This window comes from Podarcis muralis, chromosome 3 (genome assembly GCF_964188315.1).
Source record: "Podarcis muralis chromosome 3, rPodMur119.hap1.1, whole genome shotgun sequence".
Classification (NCBI taxonomy): Eukaryota; Metazoa; Chordata; class Lepidosauria; order Squamata; family Lacertidae; genus Podarcis; species Podarcis muralis.
The window spans coordinates 27,262,559-27,289,100 of record NC_135657.1 but is presented as its reverse complement, the minus strand read 5'-3'; the positions used below and the strand labels follow the sequence as shown (position 1 = coordinate 27,289,100).

At 42.4% G+C, this 26,542-nt stretch overlaps 1 protein-coding gene across 2 annotated transcripts in view; it reads right to left on the bottom strand.

Moving 5' to 3' along the window:
• The window catches only part of KCTD3 (potassium channel tetramerization domain containing 3), a 30,821-nt gene extending 22,582 nt beyond the window's left edge, over nucleotides 1–8,239 (bottom strand). Inside the window, exons 1-4 of one of the 2 annotated variants that reach the window (XM_028724643.2) lie at nucleotides 7,682–8,239; nucleotides 2,384–2,437; nucleotides 1,443–1,488; nucleotides 439–512 (exon numbers count right to left, since the gene is read on the bottom strand). In XM_028724643.2, coding sequence (XP_028580476.2) covers nucleotides 439–512; nucleotides 1,443–1,488; nucleotides 2,384–2,437; nucleotides 7,682–7,758 — 251 coding nt within the window. In that variant the 5' untranslated portion in view covers nucleotides 7,759–8,239. The remainder of the gene's footprint in view (nucleotides 1–438; nucleotides 513–1,442; nucleotides 1,489–2,383; nucleotides 2,438–7,681) is intronic. The other variant, XM_028724644.2, reaches the window with a different exon arrangement.
• Nucleotides 8,240–26,542: the final 18,303 nt, after the last annotated feature.

Genomic DNA, 26,542 nt, shown 5'->3' with positions numbered 1-26,542 from the left:
CTGAGGCAAATGCACAAAACAAAGGTGGCCTAGCTCACAGGCCTGGCAAGTTTATTCAAGTTAAACCCTTTCAGGATTATGCCTCAAAAAGTGTACACATACTTTAACGTGTGAGGTTTTAGCTGCTAGATTGGGCTATAAGTGTCTAGTACACAGGTTACAAGAGGATATTTAAAGTCTCTCATACAGCAAAGCCTTAAGGAAGACCTAACAGTCTTTCAGAAATCAGTGGCCCCTTGACGTTCCTGCAGAAATTCAGAAATTCACCTCAAATATTTGGGAGAGTAGATTATTCTGTGGAGTTCAGGGGATACTACTGATACTTTCACAAGTACAATTTTTTTAAAACTTCAAGTGAGCTGAAGAGTGTTTTTTATAACCATCTTCCACCAGAAGTGTTTTTAAAATCAGAGTGAGAATTAACACCGAGTTTCTTACCGCAAATCTAACTCCTTTGTTCGAAGAAAATTTAAAATAGGTGCAAATGCTGCAGGATCTCTGTCAATAAATATCTATGAAGAAATGAGAGCCCATTTATTAGCTTAACATATAAGTTTTAGAATGCAAGAAATTATGCACTCTGGAGTCTTTATTTATTTCAATGGGAACAGTTTAAACACAGGCTTAATTCTGCAGCAGAAATCTGTGTGACCTGAAATGCTTAATTCTGCCATTATTTGGCCCTACAAATATTACAAAATCAAATTTTTAAAAAACCCTCATTTTTTTTAAAAAAGTGATCTTTTCTAACTTTGCATTTTCATGATGCCTACAATTACCAGCAGCCACAATTTGACTCTATCATTCACAAGACTGAAAGAGTCTCCCCATTCTAACTAGAGATGTTGCAAAAGTGCACAATTCCCCAATTTAGAATACAAATTTGTCCAGTTCAAATTGCAAATTGTATTATAAATCAAGTGTCATTTCCCGGAAAAGTTTGGAATGTAAAACAAGATTCTGCACACACAAACTCAGGATTCAGGCAGATTTGTAGGTGTATACACATAAAGTTATTTAATATTTACTCCTTACTCTTACTGATTGCCAAGAATTATGTGACCAGAACATCTGACCAACCAGTCTTTTGTTTGGCAAGTATTGTATTTGGGTAACTTTTTCTATGGTTTCTATGGTTTACCAGGGCTGCTTCTCTATTGTTTCTTGCATTTTTTTATTTTTATTTTTGCTGTGCTGCTGTCCTTGCCCAGGTGTAAAGCAGAACCCTTTTGGGATTAGGCCTCCTCTCATATAATTGATCACTCCAAACCAGAATATTATAACCACCTGTATTTTACATTGGCTTACAAATATGAAAGCCTTTGCATTTATACAAATGAATTTATATGATATACATAGATTCCAACGGTTTCATCCAGCTAAACCCAATACAGTAATCAACTTTCATATCATAATCTTCTTTTTTAGAAAGGAATACTCACAGCACCAGTTTCATCTTTCAGTGTTGAAATTCTTCCACTCAGCAAACTGAAAACAAATAAAGCTAATTTACAATATAACTTGGTAAGAAGAGTTGGGTGAAGATTCCTAGTTTCTCTTCTGCTCTCAAAAAGGAGGGATGATATCTACCAACAGGATGTTTTTCTATGCAGTCCCAAAATCACAAATCATAGAAACATGTGGTTTTAAGTCCCACACGTCTGCCATAAAGCTTATGTAGGGGCATTTGCAGGAAATAATTAGTGGGTATAGCAGGAATTAAGAACCACATCCCCATTTCTCCTTCCAATTCTTCCCTAAAAATGCTCTTCTGCACCATTCCATTCATTCTCAGAAATGCAGGTTTGTAAACATGCATTTGCTGATAAACACATGGTTCCACCCTCACATTGTACTAACAATTTTGAGAAAGTATATCCTCAGAGATCACTATGATGTGTAAATGCAACACACAAGGGCTTATTTATGTAACATACCCATAACATGAAACTGATAAGAAATGTTAGACTTCAGACTTGAACACTAGCCTAATTATGAACTGGGCTACAAAGCTACAAAGTAGGTAAACTACACACTTAGACACACTGGTCAATGTAAAAAAAAAAAAAAAAAAAAAAGCTACTGAAGATTTACTGGGGAGTGCAGTTCGAAACACATCAAAATGCAAGTAGATAAATAGGTACTGCTCCGGCAGGAAGGTAAACGGCTTTTCCGTGCGCTGCTCTGGTTCGCCAGAAGCGGCTTAGTCATGCTGGCCACGTGACCCGGAAGCTGTACGCCGGCTCCCTCGGCCAATAAAGCAAGATGAGCACCGCAACCCCAGAGTCGGTCACGACTGGACCTAATGGTCAGGGGCCCCTTTAACTTAAGTCTTATTGAACTTAGACTGAGTAAATATCCATAAGATCTGGCTTCAAAATACCTGGAAAAAAAGGAGTCCGGAATCCACATTAGTGTTTGTCTTGAAGTGCTGAACCTGGAACAGAAATATTAGAAGTCAGGAACTGAACTGGTAAGTTCCCTCCCCGCAACCAACAATTTTTTAAAAAAACTTATTTAGTTAATTCTTTTCCTACCTAAGAAAAATAGTGTTTGAACACAGTGGGCAAGACCCAAAAAAGTGCAAGAAGGCCTCTGTTCAAGCAACAGGACTTCTCATTCCTCTCTTTCTCCCCACCCCCAGTAGCCCCTCATGTACCTCATTCATTCTTCTAGGAAACTATGCAAAAAGGAAGCAATTGTCAAGGTCTCAGTCAGCTAAAATTAGTCTTGACTATCCCATTGAGACCAATGAAACAAGTTAGTAGCAACAAAGTTAGTCCTACAGCTTTCAGCGGAAATTAATCCAAACTATCTTTATTTGGATTAGGACCCAAAGATCAGGCCTTTGCAGTTGTTATTACCACAAATAAATGTCTTTCCCATACACACAAAAGTTGCTTGTTTGTATTTTTTTTGGTTACTACAGAATCACAGAACTGTAGAATTGGAAGGGACCCCAAGGGTCTATGATTCTATAGTATCCCAAAAAATAGAAAAAAGGGAGTAGAACAGATAGCATATAGGAGCCTCTGTATTATACACAATGCAGATTCTGTGCAGTTTTGCAATAAGGGCATGACAAAGCCAAATCTTCTCTGAACAAAGGGCTCAATATAGTCATTTTAAGCTTGAAAACTGGAAAGCTTTCTCCTATGAAAAAAGCAGTCAGAACTACATTTTTTCCTAGTTAACTTTTTAGCAGTAAGTTTGAAGGGTCAATCAAGCAGAATTCAAACACTCTTGTAATCCTAGTTTATTATTTATTATTATTTATTTATTGACCTATAGAAACTCACTCAAATAACAAAACTTCAGGAGCTAGAACAAACGTATTGTTTCCAAAAAGTCAAACAAACAATGCTAACTTGAACACAGTTCAGTACCCATGATATAAAAATATAGAATAGAATCCAAACAACAGGGAAATTAGTCCTGTTGAGTCAAATGAAACCTACCAAGAAGAAGCAAAGTACATCTTAAAATACAAAACTGACCCTGCTAATTCTGTGGTAGTATTTGACTGCAAATTTTCGCCTCCAGGTTAATTACATGTTTTGCGGAACAACATGATCCAAAAATATTCCCCCACAATTTTCTTGAAAATGAAGGGATGTTACAGAGCAGTAGTTGTTGATGAATGGCACCAGGAGGCTGTTACTTAGATGTTAAGATACAAATAACATTACTACGTATAGCAACATACAACAATGATACGTTATTTACAAAAACTTAATTGCCACAGCAAATTGTAGGAATTTAAAAGAAAGCACACCAAGGATAGCTGTTTTTTAACCTCACAAGTAGTAGGATGCCATGTTTAGATTTTAAAAATGTTTGTCCCTCAGTTTAGAAGTTACATCACTTTTCATACTCTCTGTCTAACCAGCAATATGTGGGTTTTGCTTAAGGCTGGAATCAGATCTGGAAAACTGCTGGATTTTAAATTTTTTAAAAAGGGGGTCCACCCATTACTTCTTTGTCTCGTAATACTGGGTGTAAACAGACACTAGGAGAAACTAATCTAATCCCATAGTCATTCTCCATCTTGAGACCAAGACTATAAGCAGACTTTATGTCTATAATAGCAGAGTGATGATTACCAGCTTGTGGTAACTGCCCTGAGACCTCCAGGTATAGGGTGAGTATATAAATTCAATCAATCAATCAATCAATCAATCAATCAATCAGAGGCCGTCTTTTCTACTAGTGGCACCAGTGTTGTGGAATGCCATCTCTGCTGAATTATGATAAACCTCATGATACTGGCATTCCACTAGCCCTTGAAGACATACCTCTTTAAAGGAACATTCCCCTCATCCCCTAACTGAACCTCCTGTTTAAATTGTAGTCAACTGGTGTTTTAACAGGCCTTCTTATTGTACATTTTAATTATGAATATTTAATGTTTTGATAAAATTGTTTTATTGTGCATCTTAATTATGTGTGACCAGTGCTTTTTTTCTAAAAAAAATGTTTGGGGGTACTCTCATTTTCCTACTCATATTGAAATAAAGGTACCCCTGCCCGTACGGGCCAGTCTTGCCAGACTCTAGGGTTGTGCGCCCATCTCACTCAAGAGGCCGGGGGCCAGCGCTGTCCGAAGACACTTCCGGGTCATGTGGCCAGCGTGACATCGCTGCTCTGGCGAGCCAGAGCCGCACACGGAAACGCCGTTTACCTTCCCGCTAGAAAGCGGTCCCTATTTATCTACTTGCACCCGAGGGTGCTTTCGAACTGCTAGGTTGGCAGGCGCTGGGACCGAACGACGGGAGCGCACCCCGCCGCAGGGATTCGAACCGCCGACCTTTCGATCGGCAAGCCCTAGGCGCTGAGGCTTTTACCCACAGCGCCACCTGGGTCCCTACTCATATTGAAATACTGCCCCTCAATAAGGCCAAACTTAGATTGACAAAATGTTTAGGGGTATGTGTACCCCTGAATCCTCCCAGAAAAAAGCACTGTGTGACTATATTCTTATAACTGGTTTTTATACTTGTAAACCACTTAGAAGTCATTTTGGCAAGTAAGCAATATACAATTTATAACTGTTAACAACAAGCTCTTTGTTGTCATATTTTCCTCTTTCCCATGCCTGCTTTGCACAAGTTCTCATATGATGAAGTGTTCAAGAGTTTGCTCACTATTTGAGACATTCTGGTTGGTCCTAATAAAGATTTGCCAACTGTGGATTTTTCACAATTTTTATATTTTCTCTGGTACACGTGTCAAAACAAAGGAATGATAATAATCTCAGTTCTTTTTCAAAGTAGATGAGTGACTTTAATGTAGCTGGTAGGCCGTTCAATCCAATTTTCTCAAGGAAGCTCTGCTATGAACTATAATCAAGACTGGGTATATTTTACTTGGCACAAACAAATAAACTTTAGTTTGTTTTGTTGCAATTTATCAGCCTGATTAAAAATGCTACTGTGAATATATAAAAGGCCACAATGATTATAACATTGTTCATCAATCTTATTCTCCCATATGCTCTTTTGATAACACCAACTTATTATCAAGTAATACATTAATTTCAGTTTTTCTATAAAATAGACAAGTTCAAACAAAACTACTATGAACAACAGGTTAAGAGGATCACTTAGATGTGATGCAAGTTGATGTGCTTTTGACATTTAGAAACCTTTTAATGGGTAAAATTGAGGGATTCAATAAAACTATTGCAAATCAACAAAAGACAATTGAAACTTATTGAAAAATTATTTTGTAGTATGTGCAACATTTATTATTTATCAATATACCATTCTGAATTACAATATCCTGCTTTTCAATTGTTTTTTCAATAACTGCACTACAATTGTTAGACTGTCAAGATACAGAATAAAGCAGGTTTCTATTTTTCACCTAACAATATCGCTTTTTGTTTTCAGTAATATACAAGTGTTTCATGTTGTGTAATACTTTGGCCTAGATTCAGAGCTCTGATAAACAGAGCTCAGCTCACAGAATGGGATAGTCACAACAGAAAGGCCAAAGGAAGATAATTCTTCTGGATGCCCCCTCTCCTAGAAGCATGCTCTAGAGGACTTAAGGAGCCTCTAGAACTGTGGTTCCCAACGTGGGGCACACCCCCCACAGGGGGGGCAATTTGATGGGGGGGGCAACTCAAGAATGAGTTATTAACAGTTAATGTCCTTTTAGGCTTCGTCCACATGAACAGGAGTTCACTTTTTGAATAATAAGAATTATATGTCACGGGGAGGTGATTTTAGAGATGCTGTGGTGGGGCATGGCCAAAAGAGGTTGGGAACCACTGCTTTAGAACAGTATAGTAGGTAATGTGAGGCGCTTCCTCCCCAATACACTTTGCTGAAGTATCCCCCGGATAAAATATTCTCCAAGAGATCCAACCAAATGAGGTGGTTCATACATAATGCTAAGCCAAACCATGGCTTAATTACACATGTGAAGGTTCCCACAGAGGAGACTGTGGTTATTGCACTCCTCCCCCTGGTCATCTGGCTGCTGTGATCTAAACCATGGTTTGGCTTACCATGGGAGTCAGAAAGGTTTACCTTGCCTGGGCCGGTTCACTGCCGCGGAGCTCCCTCCATGGGCCGGATCGCAGGCCCATGTTTGACAGAGCACGCTATGGAAGGAACAAGGCATCTTTGGACCAGGGAAGCCAAGTCCGGAAAGGCCTAACAGACCCTGTGGAGTTACTAAATTGTACGCCAGAAGGTATTAAAAAGGCTGGAATGTTGCTAGAGAGCACACGTCATACATGTGCAGGGCCCAGACGCACACACAGTGCTGACCATTCAACCTCGGGAGCTGTTGGACTCTCCAACAGAGGTTTGTAAGCAGAGGTTGGATGCCCATCCACCAGGGGCTCTTCAGTTGCAATCCCTGCATTGCAGGGGGGTGGACTAGATGACGCCTGGGGCTCCCCATCCAACTCCACAGTTATTCTCATTCTATGAATCTCACCGAGTTTTTTTACCAGTGACACCATCCCTCAAGCAAGTTATAAAGTACCTAAAGCGGCAAGGTACGCACACACACACGTTGGTGTGGGTATATATATGTATGTGTGTACAGTGGTACCTCGGGTTAAGAACTTAATTCGTTCTGGAGGTCCGTTCTTAACCTGAAACTGTTCTTAACCTGAAGCACCACTTTAGCTAATGGGGCCTCCTGCTGCCGCCGCGCCGCCAGAGCATGATTTCTGTTCTTATCCTGAAGCAAAGTTCTTAACCCAAGGTATTATTTCTGGGTTAGGGTCTGTAACTTGAAGCGTATGTAACCTGAAGCATATGTAACCTGAGATACCTCTGTATGTATATGTGTGTGTGTGTGTGTGTGTATATATATATATATATGTATATATGTATATATATATATACACACACACGCACATGCATACACACACCATGAAAGGTCCAAGGCCTTGACTTCGCCACGGGATTCTAGTAGCCAGCAAACTTCAACGCACTTCTCTCCTAAATGTGTTTGTTACCGCAGCAGCAAGGCCTGGTCTCGTTGCCGTGAATTCGGGGTGTCAGGGAAGAGAGAGAGGGTATCGTTTCGGCTCCCTCCTCCGCTCCCTGGCCCCCTTGCTCCCCGGCCCTGCCCCGACCTGAGGCTCCCCCTCTCTCGCCGCCCTCCTCGCCCACCCCACCTTGCCCGTCGGAGGCCCCGCCGCCCGCCTGCTGCTCACCTGGTGCCCCCGACATTGAGCTGGATAATCTCCCCGCTGCTGCCTGCGCCGGCGAAACCCGCGCCGTTCCCCGCCATCTTCCCCAGCAGCGACTCTGCCTCCGGGAACCGCCTGTCGCCGCCGCCGCTTCCAGCCGCCGCCGCCGCCGCCCCGGAGTCGAGTCCCGGAGGCGGCGGCGGGGCCGAGGGAGAAGTAGGAGCGTCCAGCGAGGCCGCGCAGCCCTCCGAGGCAGGCACTGGGCGCGCCGAGGGAAAGGCTGCCAGGTCGGGACGTGGGAGGGGAGGCTGAGGCGGCCTCCCTTCTCTCGCCGCCCGCCCGCCCGCCTTCCCCTGTCTCGTCAGGCGGCCGAGGAAGGCCCTGCCGCCGCCGCCGCCACTACAGCGGCCTCCGACCCTCTTCCCGGCCGAAAACGCTGCCGCTCTCTATGGCCAGGAATGCCATAGCAACGCGCGGTACCTGGAGGAGGGAGCTCCGCGAGGGACAAAATACCGACGCTGGTTGCGCCTTCGCGAGATCGCGCTGAGGCCGGAGCGCCGCGCGAGAGCCTCTCGCGTGGGAGGAGCTGGGGCAGCAGCAGGTGGCGCCGGCCGAAGTTCCTTCGCTCGCAAGCCTCTGGCTGGCCCTTTTCTTTGCTTATGGACGTGGTGAAGGCACGCAGACAACACCAGCTCCCTGAGCTCTCCAGGCTCAGGGAAGGATTTAGACTGAGTTTTAGTTCTGTCCCCCGCCCCTCACGCGCGCACCCGCCGCCGCCGCCACCATGACCCAGGTGGCGTTTGGAAGCCCCTTCCTTGGAAATCAGCAGCGACCCGATTCCGCGCGTATGTCACCTTCACAGCTAGTTTGCTCCTGATACTAGCCAGTATGCCTCGCACAACGCATAAAAAAGGACTTGGGAGGAGGGAAGTTCGGGGACCCACCGAGGAAGGGTGGGGTGTAAATTCAGTTAATGATGTTAATTCATTAGTAACACGCAGCAGGACTGCATTGCCTTAAAGTAAGTGGAGTTCTGTACATTACTATCTATAGAAGCTGCCTCCTCTAAAATTTGCACCCATCGTCTAAAATTGCTCAAGGAAGTCCATAAAAAGAGGTTAAGGTTAATATTCTTAATATTTCCCTACCTGTATCTCCTCACCTTAAATGTTCTGAGATGGACAATCTCTGAACCTAAAGGTTCCATATAGCCATATTTTATAAATATCCATTGGCAGACATCTCCTAGGACACAAGAAGAGCGCTGCTGAATATTAAGGTTGTCATGTGTCATCTTTTTTCTGGACACATCTTTTTCAGGGGCAAAAATTGGGACAAACTGCATTTATTTGCTGTGAATGGCCATCATAGCGTCCTCTTTTTTGCTCTTCAAAATATGTCAATGACCCATCTGGACCAGAATCCTATTCCTTCAACCAATGCAAAACCGGAAAGCAGGACTGGTTGCAACAGCATTCTACCAACTTGTGATTCCCAGTACTGTATCAGGGTTAAAATGCATCTTGTATATTGGCACATTGTTTTAGTAAATAGGCAAACATAATATACAGAAGCACTAGGGCCAGCTTGTGCACCTGGCAAACTGGGAAGTTAATGTTTGTTAGAGATAGTTATGGTTGTTTATATATAATGCTATTTATGATATACAGTATTCACAAACTCTTTTAAAAACATGTATCAAACATCTCAAATTCTATTCTTTCATTATTAGTAAAGATGTGTTTGTATCCTAGTTTGAACTTCAGCTTTTGCAATAATATATTCAGCCTTGAAGTTAAGTTACTTCTGAGAACAACAGATAAAATGTAGTAGTTGCTTGGCAACCACATTCCAGAGGTATGAGTGAAGTTTGTGTATGAATGGATTTTGATCATGCTGGACCTGTGATGCAGGCAATCTGGACTGCAGCATTTGCTACTTTAAGAAAAGTTCCTGTGTATATGGAGACAACTACACCTGACAATGTAGACTTTTGCAGCTTTGCTAGGTGGAAACTTTGGGCCTACACAAATGGAAGATGTCCCCATGCATATACTGAGACAATTCAAACTTGGATATTGGTGAAGAATTTCACAAGCCAAAAAAGACATTGTTGGTTGACAGCTAAGGTAATAGGATTAGTAGGTACCTGTTGAAAAAGTTATAGCGTCTGATCAACTACTAACTGCATTGCCCTTGTGTTTTTACTTCTATCAATTTGAACGTTTAAAAAAAAAAAACTTTTCAAGCTGCTAAAAGTCCCATACAGTTTTTGCCCCATAAAGTACTATTTACTGCATCCTCAAGAACAAATAGAAACTCTGAGTGATTTTTGGCAGAAAACCCACATGGGACCCAGTACAGACAGGGCCCCACAAAGCTGTGCTTCCTTCCAAAGAAAAGTGGCAGCATTAAACATGTTTTTTAAAAGTATTACTCATATAATGTGTAATTTAAAAAACAACAACTGCCTGTAGCACAAGGGCTTTCTTATCTGTTCTTCAGGACTCTCCCTAGACTACACCGCCTCCTCAACCACATCCCTTTCTGCAGTTTACACTTCCTCACTGGGCCTACTTCATGTCTTCTTTGAATATTTTTGCCTGGGTGGAATGTGTCCTTGAAGTCTGATAATGCCTCTTGGTTGCATGAACAAAGGATAGAGAGGTTGTGCCAAGATAGGAATGTGGCTCAGTGTCGGATTACCCGATGGGCAGACTAAGCAAAAATAAATGGCTTTTAAATAAAGAATTTGAAATTTGTTATTTAAAAAAAGCATTGAAGTAGTAATCATTTTTCTAACATTGATGAATACTAACTGCTCTGCAGAATACTTTTTTCTTTTCACCTGAAAAGAATAAAAACCCTCTGAGAACAACACTGTCAGAACAGACTTAATTCACTTACCCTACTTGTCATGGCTTCGTCGAGTCAACTTCAATGAATTTATCAAGAATTTTGCAATCAGAACATTTAGAAAGATGATGTTTTAATTTCAGCATACCTGTAAGTTTTGTGCCATTTCAAAAAATGTTTTTATTTTACAGTTTAAGGTTGTTTTTGATTTGAATTACATATGGGGAAGCAGCATAATCTTTTTAGTGCTTTGGGCCTTTAAGGTCTTATTTGAGCCTTGCTCTGAAAAGAGTTCCAGACTGCTGCCCTAGAAGATCTCACTGCTCAGAAAAGCAAGCCATGCTGCCCAGTGTAGTATATGGAGGCTGTGGGAATTAGGAATATTCTCACCCCTTTCAGAACTCTCCAAACTCTCATTAAATTCAGATCAGGAAGTTGAAAATTTGAGCTATATAAAACCATTTTAACTCATGTCAGTTTTTTCTACCACGACTCAGCATCCTTTATTGCCATGGCTTTACAGGATCGTTAAAAGTCAGGGCTGGATTGAACTTTAAAATGCCATCAAGCCCTTCACCATTACTTAAAGTACAGGTATTGATTTAACTTAATGTTGTAAACTTTGACTGGTAGGAATTCCACAGTCTCCGGCAGTGACTTGCTCTATTGCAGTACGATTCATACAATGTACAAAAATTAACACAATACATTTTTACATTTCCTTCTGCAATGTGAGCTGCTACTTCTATCCTGATTGTGCCAACTGCTTCCCAGTCCCACATGCTGTTATTTTTGTGTACAGCTTTCAAAACAGGCAAAAATAAAAGGCGTTGTACAACCCTCAGGTCACAGAAAGCTTTCTGGGCAACTCGGAGAACGCATATAGTACTTTTTAAAAAGTATGTCTCTAGTCTTCAAGTCTGCAGAGAAAATTTTGAATTGAGAATCTATTTAAACTATTGAAACCCAAAATAAGACTGGAAGCACAAGCATGTTTTCTTACAGAACTGACAGAGCAATTCTAACTATAGGAGAATTTACACCATATTAAGTTAAGATGCTCTAAGTTACCCCTGTTTCAAACGCTTTTCAGGAGCAAGAGTACGTCCTGCTGAGCCAGCCTGACCTTGGCAGAGGGAAAACAAGCTTTAAACTGGAGTTTGACCATCCATTTTCCCAGTGTTAAATTCCGCTCAGTTGCTAAGTCATGTGACCAAGCTGAAAGGTGTTGGGAATAGGTCCAAGTCTGCTCCTCCCTTGTCACACCACACTCCCAGAACACCCTGTTTTCAGGACTTTGCCCATCTGAACCAGGATGGGGGATTTCAGCCAGCATAGTCCAAGCAGAGCCCAGCCTCAGCCAACTCAACCATAGATCAGCCTATTCCAAAATCATTCATCCTGGCAGACCTTGGGAATGTTTTGCACTGTAAATCTCACTGAATCCACAATGATTTTCTGAGAGAGAGAGATTTGCAGATGTATAAATGCTTTGCAAACAAAATGACTGAAGCAGTATGCAATAAAAATAAAATACAAAAGATGACAAACTCAATAAGCAAAAGGCACTTAACCTACAATTGTACAATAATTGATTGTTTTAAATTACTGGGTCACACTTCAGGTGAAGTGTGTGTGTGTGTGTGTGTGTACACACACACTATGTAGTCTAAATAACTTCGGTCTGCTATTTTGAATTTTCAATTATAATTTTTCATTGCAACTGAAGATTTTTTTAGGACCAGACCATTGGTTTTTTATGACTAGATGAAGCATTCATGGATTCCATCTCCATGCTACTTGGCTTTTTGCATTTTTGCACTTCCTAGCACTTAAATGCATCTTTACTGAGGGTGAAATTCCACAAAAGATATGGTAGCAAGACTTAGAAGAACTATGAGTTTAAGTTGGATTAGTATACTCAATGGTCTAATATTATTATTGGCAATGTTTGTATGTCTGCTACTGACATACAACCACAGAATTATTGAAGTTTTATTGTCTCAGTCTAGATTGATGTCTAACTATTTCTCTAACTTGGTGAAGTATTAAATATTCCACTAACTTCACACCTTTCCACAAAGTTCTGGATGCTTCTGAGGGACCCATTTCTTAAGGCTACAGATGAAGTTTTTTGAATAGAAAATTAAATCTTATATCTGAAATATCCACATGCTGTAGTGAGGCTCATTTGGAAGTTCACTTTTAACATAGCTTTTTCATGGCTCTGCAAATTTTCAACAGAAGCTGCTTTTGATGTTATCTAGACATGTCTTACCTCAAAAATGTTGGTATGGGGCAGGCAGGGAGACAGTTAGAGATAAAATGCATGCATGGGGGTGGCAGAGAGGAGAGTATGGTGCAGTTGTGCCCTTCTGAAATGATGTCACTGTTATTAATTGTTTGATTGTCGGACTTCCAAAACACATGAAACCAGTGTTTTATTTTCTTAAAAAAAATGTTTAGGGGTACTCTCATTTTGACTCAAGAAAATCTCCATTTTATAGTTCAAATCGGGGAAAATAAATACAGTAAATGGACAAAAGTACAAACATTCACAAAATGTTTAGGGGTATGCATACCCCTGCATTCCCCCCAGGAAAAAAAGCACTGGATGAAACATTGAGGCTATTAAGTAAAAATCAAGTCCAGTCTAGTAGCTGCTATGTTAATATTTGCCCACTAGATGGGTGTATTGGCCTGGCTTAGTAATGAATAATTCCAGTTAATCTTTGTAATAAAAATGCATTTTTGAAGAGGAGTACTCCAAAACCATGTCACATGTTGTCATGTGTATGCTGTTTCCCAGTGGACCTGATTCAACAAAAATAAGTAACGAAGTCTCATCGAGTCAGAAGGACTCATCATTTTTCTACTTCCCATAGAAGCAAAATAGTAACTATTAGCTATTACTTGGGCAGAATGCAGAAAGTTCCAGAAAAGACCCGGGTCTCTATTATAATAGTTCTATTGATGGGTACTTTAAAATGTATCCAAAGTATTCATTAATAGAGTTCCATTAATATTCATTGTTTCAAATTTATAAAAGGGGTTGCACCCTTTCTTCAGTGGCCAACCCAATGCCTGTATAAAGAGTAAAAGGTAAAGGGACCCCTGACCATTAGGTCCAGTCATGACCAACTCTGGGGTTGCGGCGCTCATCTTGCTTTATTGGCCGAGGGAGCCGGCATACAGCTTCCGGGTCATGTGGCCAGCATGACTAAGCCGCTTCTGGCGAACCAGAACAGCGCACAGAAACGCCGTTTACCTTCCCACCGGAGCGGTACCTATTTATCTACGTGCACTTTGACGTGTTTTTGAACTGCTAGGTTGGCAGGAGCAGGGACCGAGCAACGGGAGCTCACCCCGTCACAGGAATTCGAACCGCCAACCTTCTGATCGGCAAGTCCTAGGCTCTGTGGTTTAACCCACAGTGCACAATAGCACTTGTCCTACCTGTGATTACCAGCAGTTGGTGGTCATCAATGCCTCTTACAATACACTGTGTGAAGTACAGTGGTACCTCGGGTTACATAAGCTTCAGGTTACACACGCTTCAGGTTACAGACTCCACTAACCCAGAAATAGTACCTTGGGTTAAGAATTTTGCTTCAGGATGAGAACAGAAATCATGCTCTGGCAGCGTGGCAGCAGCAGGAGGCCCCATTAGCTAAAGTGGTGCTTCAGGTTAAGAACAGTTTCAGGTTAAGAACAGACCTCTGGAACGAATTAAGTTCTTAACCCGAGGTACCACTGTAATACTTTCTGTCCTGAATCTTCCAGCGTTCAGCTTGTGGCTTCTGGTGTTAAGAGAGAGTGATAAAAACCTTCCTCTAGATATCTACTTTCTCCACACCATGCAAAATTCTGTACACCCCTGCCATCTTAGTTGCCTTTTATCACAGCTAAAAAACACCAAATCTAACCTTTCTCCCTCCCCTTAATCATTTTGGGCGCCCTTTTCTGAACCGTTTCCAACTCTACATCCTGCTGCTGCTTCATCAAGGCCTGTTTTCCTAAATGCTACAATATTTTATATATTTGTTCATTTGTTTTGTAAAATTTATACACTGACCGTAAGAAGAAAACCTCAAAGCGGTTTACAAAAAGACTGATTTAACAATACTTTCCAGCAGTTTTCCTGGAACATACATCCCAAGAAAATATATAGGGCTGGAGCCTAACATCGTTATGGATTTTAATTCCACTGTTCATATTTGAAACGTGTTATGCTATTTATTTGTTAAAGAAATGACTGAGAGGTTGGCTGTCTAATGTTTATATTGATTCTTCTGTGATGAAATCCATTTCCCACCATTTCCCCCTCCACTGGTCCCCAGCTTTTATTCAGGATCCTCATCATATGATCTGAAGGAAAAAATAGAACTACTAATAAAAATGGAAGTACATTGTGACACATGGCACAGGGCCAGGGGCTCAGAAGCTGGAATATACTCATTTGTCATCCCTAAGCATTTTGTTTACTGAGAATATCATAAATTAAGATGTACCGTGGAAAACAAGGTCTATATTATTTATTATTTATTACATTTATATACCACACTTTTCTTCCAAGAAGCTCATGGTTTTCCTCCCCATTTCATCCTCACAACTGTCATGGATGTTTTAGCTGAAATTCCCGCATTGCAGGGGGTTGGACTAAATGACCTCTGTGGAGCCCTTCCAACTCTACAACTCTATGATTAATTATAGCTGGTCAAAGAGACATGACAACATCTAGATACTAGCCAACCTTCTCATTAATACATTTATTGGTTCTTTTGTGGAATGTACTTGTAAGATTCTCTAAATATTGATTGGGAAACTGTCTTGTTAGAGAATATATTGTGCGTTCTTCAACCCGCCTCATAAAAACTAAAATAAAAAACCACACATGGGAGAAGCATTTCCACATCAGAGTGATTCCATGGACAGCATCTTTAAACGACGGCATATCTGCCTTCTAAAAATCTTTGAAGGTAAAACAGTCAAACGTGCCAATAAAATAGTTCTTATGTATTTAGGCATTGCTAAACAATTGGCGCTGTGGGTTAAACCACAGAGCCTAGGACTTGCCGATCAGAAGGTCGGCGGTTCGAATCCCCGTGACGGGGTGAGCTCCCGGTGCTCAGTCCCTGCTCCTGCCAACCTAGCAGTTCGAAAGCACGTCAAAGTGCAAGTAGATAAATAGGGACCGCTCCGGCGGGAAGGTAAACGGTGTTTCCGTGCGCTGCTCTGGTTCGCCAGAAGTGGCTTAGTCATGCTGGTCACATGACCCAGAAGCTGTACGCCAGCTCCCTTGGCCAATAAAGCGAGATGAGCGCCGCAGCCCCAGAGTCAGCCACGACTGGACCTAATGGTCAGGGGTCCCTTTACCTTTACCTTTAAACAATTTAAGCATAAATCATATCATTGTTAAAAGTGGACCAAGTCCAGACCAATGGCTGGGGAGTGCATGGCCTACTAGTCAATACATCCTTATAATGGATGTTTAAACATGGATTTGGCTTGCACCATGAGATCAGGTAAGAGGTACCAGTGGCGGAGAAAGGGGGGTGCGGTAGGGGGTGGGCCGTCCCAGGTGTCATCCCTGAATGGGGGTGACAAAATCTCCCCTGGGCAGATCGCCGCTGTGCCAATAGAAGCACCTATAGGGACAAGGGCAGCTGGGGGGGGGGAGGCAGCAGGTGGGACGGGATGCGTGGTACCCGTAGGGACGGGCCGTCCCTCTGGGCGTCGTGCGTGTCGTCCTTCTGGGCGGTTTGCACTGCCCCCAGGTACCCGAGAGACTTTGTCCGCCGCTGAGAGGTACAAAAACTAGCAACACACAGTTGCCTCACCCCACCACGCACCATTAACTCACTTTTCCACAAAGACACAGAAGAGTAAACCAGCAAACTCGGAGCAAATTATGAACAGAACATATATTTGCCAAGCTACTTGAAGAGCTAAGCCTCAAGTTCCTCCACTCTCCCTGCTTTCATTTGCAGTATAATTAAGGTCCTATATAGCATGCATTACACCACTGATTTCTCTACCATCATCTTTGCCACTCCTTTCCACCACCAGGCTAGTTTTTCTGGAGTTGCCCCATGTTCTAAGCAAACGTATTTTTCTTAGCCGTGTGATTTGTGTAGAAACACACATGAGAGGTTTTTGAGCGGGGATTGCATCCAGTGCTACAGACCTCTGCTCACATAATGGGATTTCACTTTTATTTCTCTCTACCCCCCACCCCCTGTTCCTGTGCATCCCCAATATCTGCTCTGAAATGTTAGGGAACCCTCTAGGCAGTTTTAGAGGGACATAGGGCACTGCAAGGAGGGAGAGGAAGGTGAAAGAGGAATCCCATCATACAAGTGGAACTCCAGGTCTGCCCCTTGATTTTTTCTGGTATAAATTTTAAATGATTCAGCATGTAGAAGCTAAATTCATTAGATGCCTTTCAGAGCAAAATCTCAGCCACTAAGGGTCGCTATGGAACTGCAATATTTAATTCTGCAGCGTTCTCGGTAGATGTTCTGAAACACAAAACAAGTGCCTCAAAATATAGGGGATTTGATAACCCTTTTTATGAGTTGTTATTGTACATTTAAGAAATTTTCCTTTGCTAGGGTCTGAATGTGCAGACAGTACTGTATTACTGAGGCAAAAGTTCTTAAAACACAATTCAGACACCCCCAGACAAGGATTAGCAATCACGTTTTCCAACTTTTTACTATGATCTGAAAGTAAAAATGTGCAATTTTCATGCAGAATGGAGCAAAAAGGTATGATTGCCACAACTATGATCACACAACACAGTTGTCAGCTTGTTGCACCCCTCACTCCCGCTAAATGGGAAACTAGGGATTAGAGTCTCATGCTCATTAGTGCAGCTGTTTGACACCCATCCTCCAGAATCACTTTATATTACAAAATTCCTGCGAAGAAGGCACTTAGTCTAGACATGAAAATTGCAAATGTGGGGTTTGTTTTTGCTGTGCTTTTCTGTGTATATAGACACTTTGAAGCCCTGGATAGCCAACAGCCATGGGTATGCTTAAGAGAAAAAAGCATATAAAAAGATTAATCAGTTTAATAAATCCTCTGTACAAGTGGGAGCTGCAACAAAATATTGTGGCGCATCTCTATCCCCAAACATATTTTACATATTTTATTATAGGTGATTCAAATGTTTGAGCAACTGGGAAGCTGATATGCGTGATTTTGCAATACTGTATATGATATGATAAATATGTCTTTTAGTTATCTGAGTAAACTACTGCCCCCCGCCCCACCAGTGAAAATCTTGCCAATAGAAAGGCAGTAATATCAAGCGAAGGGTGGGAGTAAAGAACAATCAGAATTCCCCGAGGTAACCCACACACTACAGTTTACTGGTGGGAAATAAATTCCTGAAGCCAGGAGATTTCAGGAGGCACTATCAATTGGGCTACCTAACAGCTGCAAGTGAGGACGGCTACCTGTTGTTCTGGGAGCTGATCCAATAAATACATATATATTTTCCACAGTGCAGCACAAAACAGAACTGTGCACCACATATAATACGTTTAGGAAACACTGGTTTACAGTTCCAAGGCTTGATTTTTATTACTTTCATTCTTACTTGTCCTCAGGAACACCATTCTAGACTCAATAGAGCAAGGCTTAAAGGCCTCCTCTTGGAAACCTGTGTTGCAAAAAAGCAGTACATTTATTGTGATTATGGGCTGGTATCTCATGTAACCCTAAATATAGCAGCATTATCATCATGGGCCTGTCACCATTGTATTTTAACTTGCAGACATGGGCCCCATCTGCACTATACCTTTGAAGGAGTATCATACCACTTTAAACAGGTATGGCTTCCCCCAAGGAATCATGAGAACTGTAGTTTGTTAAGAGTGCTGAGGGATTTTAGGAGACCCCGATTCCCCTCACAGAACTAAAATTCCCAGGGCTCCCTGGGAAGAGGGCTTGATTGTTAAACCACTCAGGTATAACCCGTGCCTTTAACTACTCTGGTTCTTGCTCAGACATCAATCATCTACACCCACGGTATACCACGTACATTATAATTAAGGCTACAAATGGTTATGTAAGGCCGCAAAGTGTTTTACACTACAACACCTCAAATAATATTTAAAGCCTGCAATGTGAAGTGTTTTAAAGAGCACTGTTAAGTGTATTCAAGGCCCTCTTAAAACTGAATCAATCTTTCCCCACCCACGAGGCTGACATAATTAATTTCCACCTCACAGAATACTATATATTTTGCCATTGCCAAGAAATGTCCCTTTTAATGCCGACCCATATAAGTCCTATTTGCTAATGAAATATTTATGTTATGTTTTCTCGTCTTTTTTTTTAATGTTCATACTAAAGCAGTGTATTAAGAAACTGATTGCATGTTGAATTTCCAGCAGGAAATAATTCATTTGAACTGGATTTATTTTTCTGAAACTATTTTTCAAGCTACTACATTATTATTGGAGCACAGGAGTGACGGTGAATAGCAAAAACAAGTTTCTATAGCTGATGGAAATGGCATCTATTGAGTCAATAACCTGAAATTTGGTGTACCTGACCTACCTGATGAGTTTTACAAAAGTGCCAAATTTCCAACTGATCCAATAAAATTTACCACAGATACATTGAGTTAAAAAGTACTGAAAATGTAACCCCTTTTTCCAGTTATTAGGATGGCACATTATAAATTTATTTCTAATTTTTAGTAAAACTACTGATGTACTTTATTCAGACTTGTTACGAAAAAGGAGCAATGCAGCAGCGAGCTGCAGCTGGCTGGAAAGCCAAACAGGATGTTGATGTTTGGGACTGTACCGTGGGAACAAAGGGACAGTCTATTCACTGTACTGAGCACCGGATGTTAGCTCAGAGTGTCATCTGACCTGTACTGGAAGTACAGGGGTGGAGTTTCTCTCTCTGCTGTTGGTGTTTGGAGAGTGCAGACGTGTTTCTCTGTACTGCTGCAAAGACAGAAATAAAGGCATGTAAATACATTTCTGTCTGTCTCTTTCCCCTCCCTGGGGGAGGCAGGGAGGAAGGAAGAGTGGTGTGTTCTTCTCACGTTTGAGGAGGATCGCCGATAGTGACCTCGCCTGTATCCTGCCGGGAGTCGCAGACGGGGAGGTCAACAAGGAGCTCAAGCCGGGTGCCTGGAGAGTGGCCAGTTCCTCTGACAAGGCTTGAGATTCCAACAGTCCACACTTTCACTGCCTTGGTGAAGTTCTGATCAGCTGCTCATTAACATTTCCTTGCCCCATTAAAGTCTATGGAAACAAGTACAGTAATCCTCCATCTTATGTGCTTTAGACTTGCACAGTTTCAACCATAAACAGTTGAAGGCAGGCTGGTTAAAATTATGCAAGGCAAGTCCCAAGCCAGGTGGTGAGCTTAAATGCTCTTTTCACATCAAGTTTGCTTGCAGTTGCCTTGCTTTTAAGCTCCCCACCTTGTCTGAGAGGCAAGGCCCATTCAGTATGCCTGCTCTGAGCTGCTTCCGCAAGATCATGTGGGGTAATCCAAGTTCCTGAGAGATCTTATGTGAGTACATGCAGCCTTCTGGAGCTGTCCATTACAACCCCATCACCTCTCCACACCTCACACAGCAGTCGCTTACATGGCTGCATATCCCCCAACTGCTCCGATTAAATAAGGACATCCCATTTTGGGAGATCGTGCCCCAAAACGTGCAAAAGCATGGTGCCCCAAAACATGCGAGATTGCGGCACCCAAAAAGGTGCAGTTTTGGGTGTTGTGCTCTTGCGCAGGTCACACAATCTGGTTTTCAACTGCAGTGTGTTGGAAGGGATGGACCCTGCAAACACTTTCTAACACTGAAACTAATCTGACAACAAATTTGTGGAGTAGGCCGTGTGTAGAGAGATGCATGTGAGGTGCTTAACTAGTCAAATAGTCAAGCAACAAGAGGGGACAGCCAAGCCAACCACATTGCAAACTTCCAGACCCCACCCCACATAACTAACAGGCAAGGGTCAATGGGAGGATTCCTCTGGCAAGGCCCACTAAAGTTCAGATATTTCATAAAGCGATACAGAACCAAGACAACATAGGGCATCTTTGCTGGTCCCAGGCACTCTGTCTTCCCCATCTGGATTTGGGCTTGAAAGATCAAGTAAAAGTTTGTGTGTATGGAGAGTAATTTATGAGCAAGCACAACATGACTGCTGATCACAAGACACATCTGTTAAGATAGCAGCCTCGACTGCTAATATCCAAGGTTTGTGAGCCAATACGAGATAGCCTTAACTTAAACTGGCAGGTATTTTTAGCACTGAACTTACTATTATTTGGCACTGCTTGTCTGCATTAATCCTGAAGCTACTCACAAATCTTAGCAAAGACTACTTGGGTAAATATTCTAGATTGCAACTCTGTTCACAGGACATTCAAAACGCTTACCCATTATCTGAGAGCTAAAGCCCTCATATTGCTGCAATATTCAATGGCAGTTTCTACATAGGGCTCTTGTGCCACACCTCTGAATACCAGCTGCCCTTAATAAATTCTTCCCAGATTGAAGTTAAGAGGAGCCTAGTGCTAATAGAAGGGAAGGTCCTAAGTAATGGGTACAACATATTGCAAAACTAACCATAAAGCCATCAAACAAATTATCTAAAATTAACAAACGTATTCAAATCAAAGAAGAGGGAATATGCAAATATAAATAATTCACAAGTTTCTTCAATTTTTAATTTTTTCCCTTTGGCTTTGGCAAAGTTGTGAATAATGTCATTCTTCCCAGGGGCTCAAAATTGACTTTTTCTCTATCCACTTAAATAGGAACCTCTCGGGAAGGTAAGACTAAGAGGGAGTGACTGGCCAAAGGCCACCCATTGAGTTTGTGCCTGGGTTGGAAAAGTTGAGTCTTAAAAAAAACACCACCACACATGAAGGACTAATTATTAGTCTATAATGGTTAATCTGCATCTGTGTGAAACCCCTATCAGTAAGCCTCCCATAGGTCTCTGGTTAACTACGGTATTATTAGAAATAGGATGCTGCACTCAACAGCCCTTTGGCCAGACCTAGCCAGGCTCACATTCCGCCGCCGCCCCACCTTAAGTTCAAATAGTTCAATACTGTATATGTGACCAGGACAATGCTCATCTCCATGGCAGTAGTTTAAAGGGAATGCTTGTCTATTGTATGGACCCCTGAGGGAGGGCAATATGCCTCTATGTACTCTGCACATAAAAATTAATTGCGCCCACGCACGCACACCCATCCACCATGCAGAGCCAAGAATGGAGAGGGCAATTTTGCCCTCACTGCAATAGCGTCACCAAGTGCAATCCATGACATTTTCCCGCAAGCAGCAACAATTGACTTGCATGAAATAAACTAAGGAGGTGCACCTGAGGTATCATTTGGGGAGGTCTACCTGTCAGGCGTCAGGGAATCCGATTCTCCCACAGTAGTAGTAGTGCCACTCTGGGCAGCTTCCAAAAAAATATTAAAATACAATAGTCCTTCAGACATTAAAAGCTTCCCTAAACAGGGCTGCCTTCAGATGTCGGTAGGCTGCCAGGAATAGATAAGGCAGGGAAAGTTCTTACCAATGTCTTTTGTTCAATATTCACAGAGAGAGGCTTAGAAATGCAGCCTCTTGGAGTAATGGTGTTGCTCCGAGTAAATCTCCACCCCCCCTTTCTTCTACTTCCTTAATCATCAACAGCGCCACTCACCTTACGGTTGCCGCTTAGGGCCATTTGTCTCCGAGCTCTTTGCTCTCCTACTTTCAATGCTTGCTGGGTTCTGGGAGAAGGGGGGTTTGGAATGCTTTCTAGTGATAATGTGTCAGCCAGCTGCTCCAGCTCTGCCTCCTCCTCTCCCATTATTTCCCAACTTTGCCCCTCATCTGCCTCTGAGCTGTGATCTCCAGCAAACCACTGTTGTAAATCTATACAGTGGTACCTCCAGTTACAAAACTTAATTCATTCGGGAGGTCCGTTCTTAACCCGAAACCGTTCTTAATGTGAGGCACACTTTCGCTAATGGGGCCTCCCACTGCCGTCGAGCTGCTGGTGCGTGACTTCCACTCGCATCCTGGGGCAACGTTCGCAACCAGGAGCATCTACTTCCAGGTTAGCGGAGCTCGTTACCCAAAGCGTTTGTAAGGAGGACGGTACATAACCCGAGGTTCCACTGTACTGTCTTCCTCTTCTCTGGAAGGTTCAGGCTGGGGAGGCGGTCTCCACCATGCCTCCTCTGTCCAGTTCCTGACACTATTCTTCCCCTAGTGATTGCAGTAATGGAAAACCAATCCAGCTCCTACCCACATTTCCTCACCTCTTTGTCTTCACAGCTCTAGCCTGGGTTTGCTGTAATCCAAATCATCTGGAGGGCACCAGACTGAAGATGGCTGCATCAGTATCTATAACCAAGAATGCACAAGCTTTTGGTTCTTATGCAGCACTTTTGGATTTCTAGAAAGTAAGGCGCAGTCTATTTTGGCAGGTCTAACACACTTTACCGGACTGCATTTTTGTTATGGGCAATTTCACGAGGCATGTCACAATACATCCCACAATTTAGTGAGGGGGGGGGGAGGAAAGAGAGAGAGACAAAGCTAATATACAAGCACTAAAAAGCTACTAAATTATCAGGTACACGAAAATTCAAGAATCTCAATTTCCTGCTGTTAGTCTTGATACTTCCCCCCACCTGATTGTAACAGAATGAAAAATGTTAGGGAGATTAAATTGATTTCACTGTCTATGCTTGAATGCCTAAATTCTTCACTCTCTTCTTGGCACTCATTTAGTTCCCATTAAAGGTAATGGGAGTTAGGCACCATCTTCAGCAGAGGGAAGATTCCACTGTGTGCCATCCCTGTGACTGGGGCTGTTTTCTTCCATTGTACAATTTGTACATTTCACAGACAGTAGCTCAGGCTGGAAGAAGATATTGCTCCGAGGGAGGGCTTCATTTATTTATTTAATACATATGAACATTTATATCCTGCCCTTCTAGCACTTACACATCATTCAGGGCGGGTCGCAGCTATCCAGATGGACTATAAAATACAATCATGTTCTAAAAATACAATATATAAAGAAACAGAGATAGTATAATGTAATAAAAAGGGAGACGGAGGCAACAGACAAAACAAAGCCATGCAACCAAGTAAGGATAATAATGCCTATCTGAAAAAGGCTGCTTAAACAGTAAGGTTTTTTTTGCCTTACAGTGGAGCCCCCAATCTTCACTGATTAGGTTTGCAGAAGTAGAAACAAGGAGGGGAAATTGTTGCTGGTGGATAACAACACATTACAGTAGGAATTGAGCATGTTCAGTGGGCACAAAATGCTGCCTGGTGGTGGGATATGTGTGGATGGCATGGAGTGCCCTGGAAGCTGGCATAGCAAAGCATAAGTTATGTGCAGCCCAATTTTACAAGGAGTGAGAGGTTTCTAGAGATTACCTGGGTTTGGATTTCTTTGGACTGAAATCATAGAGACTTACTGGCATCATTGAAATTATTATTATTATTATTATTATTATTATTATTATTATTATTTTAAATTTGCACCATTTTTTCAAAAGGTGAAAGTTCAGCATTAAACACCCCAACATACCTGTCCCCACTGTCACCTCAGAGTCTTCTGCTCCCACATTGGACCTTCTCCATCCCTAGATAAAGTTAAAGGGACCCCTGACCATTAGGTCCAGTCGTGGCCGATTCTGGGGTTGCGGCGATCATCTCGCTTTATTGGCCGAGGGAGCTGGCGTACAGCTTCCGGGTCATGCAGCCAGTATGACTTAGCCACTTCTGGCAAACCAGAGCAGCGCACGGAAACGCCGTTTACCTTCCCGCCGGAGCGGTACCTATTTATGTACTTGCACTTTGACGTGCTTTTGAACTGCTAGGTTGGCAGGAGCTGGGACCGAACAACGGGAGCTTACCCTGTTGCAGGGATTTGAACCACCGACCTTCTGATCGGCAAGTCCTAGGCTCTGTGATTTAACCCACAGCGCCACCCACATCCCTTAGATACAACCCACATAATAGAAAAGTAAAATGTTAATACAGTGGTACCTCGGGTTACATACGCTTCAGGTTACATACGCTTCAGGTTACAGACTCCACTAACCCAGAAATAGTACCTCGGGTTAAGAACTTTGCTTCAGGATGAGAACAGAACTCGTGCAGCAGCGGCGTGGCAGCAGTGGGAGGCCCCATTAGCTAAAGTGGTGCTTCAGGTTAAGAACAGTTTCAGGTTAAGAACAGACCTCTGGAACGAATTAAGTACTTAACCTGAGGTACCACTGCACACTCTTTGGCGATCACTCTTCGCTGAATAATATTGTCTTCCATAAACACAGTTTTAACAAAGAGTCCGTAAGTGACCATGAGGCCAATTCTGGATCCACACGTCCTTCCACAGTGGAGACATAGGTTTCCGGGCGGGAGTTGATCACAGTATGGATTTGCCAAGCGTGCCTTCCTCTTAACACATTTCTCCCTTGCATCCTGAGCTCCAGTGTCTTCAAAGCCCATGACACCTTTGGTAAAGGCTATTCTCCAATTGGAGTGCTCACAGGCAAGTGTTTCCCAATTGTTGGTGTTTATACTACATTTTAAAAAATTTGCCTTAAGACAGTTTTTAAACCTCTTTTGTTGACCACAAGCATTACGCTTTCCATTTTCAAGTTCAAAATAGAGTAGTTGCTTTGGAAGACGATAATCAGGCATCCACATGACCAGTTCAATGAAGTTGATGTTGAAAAATCATTGCTTCAACACTGGTAGTACAACAGACAACATGAAACTATAGCACAGCAGGCAATAAACCATGTCAGCTGAGTGACTCATTAAAACCCTCACCACCATGCCTTCGCAAGGGCCTGGGCAAAGAGTTGCCTGCAGAAAGTTAGCAGTATCAGTGCCAGACGCACCTTGGAGGGAAGGTAGTTCCAGAGACAGGGTGCTGCTACAAGGAAGGCCCTGCTATTTGTCACAGCTGCTCAAACTCCACCTGGTGGTAGGGATGGCTGAATCTGTCCATTTTGAACACTATGAAATGTTCAGGTCTCTACATTTCCACATCAGTTTGCACATTTTTATTTAAAGTCCTTGTGAAAATTCACCAGCATTTTAATGTGAATTTCTCATAATATTCACATTTTTGTATGCAGTTTTGCCTAATAAACTTTTTTTTTTGCATATAAATGCTCCCTAACATAATGCATTTAGTACGTTATTTTCATTGATATGCATTTTTACCCACATTTTGTTTTAGTATGTGTATTTTTTTTACACATTACTCCACAGGAGAACCGCACTGCGAAATGTGGAGAAGTGTGGATTTCGAAGACTGACTATGTTTCAGTTCATGTATTGTTTCACAAAGTGCAAATTAGGAATAAAGGTAAAGGTAAAGGGACCCCTGACCATTAGGTCCAGTAGTGACCGACTCTGAGGTTGCGGCGCTCATCTCGCTTTATTGGCCGAGGGAGCTGGCATACAGCTTCGGGGCATGAGTAAGCTGCTTCTGGCGAACCAGAGCAGCACACGGAAACGCCGTTTACCTTCCCGCCGGAGCGGTACCTATTTATCTACTTGCACTTTGACGTGCTTTCGAACTGCTAGGTGGGCAGGAGCAGGGACCAAGCAACGGGAGCTCATGCGGGGATTCGAACCACTGACCTTCTGATCAGCAAGTCCTAGGTTCTGTGGTTTAACCCACAGCGCCACCCGCGCCCCCAATTAGGTATATTTGGCTTTAAATGTGAACTGACCTGAATTTCTCCAATGCCCCTACTTGGTGGTGAGATCACAAGTATAGCCTCCTGTTAGCTGCCTTGGTGGTCTGATGAAATGGAAAGGAGGCATAGAAATGTTTTTAAATAAAGCAAAATAATCTATATACCAAGTTGAAATTTAACAATCAGGCAAGAGATTATCTCTTCTCTCCCTCTTTTATATTTATGGAGCTACCTTCCCTAGAAGGTTGCCAAAGCCCTAGCTTGAACATATTTAGGAAACTATTCCTGTTA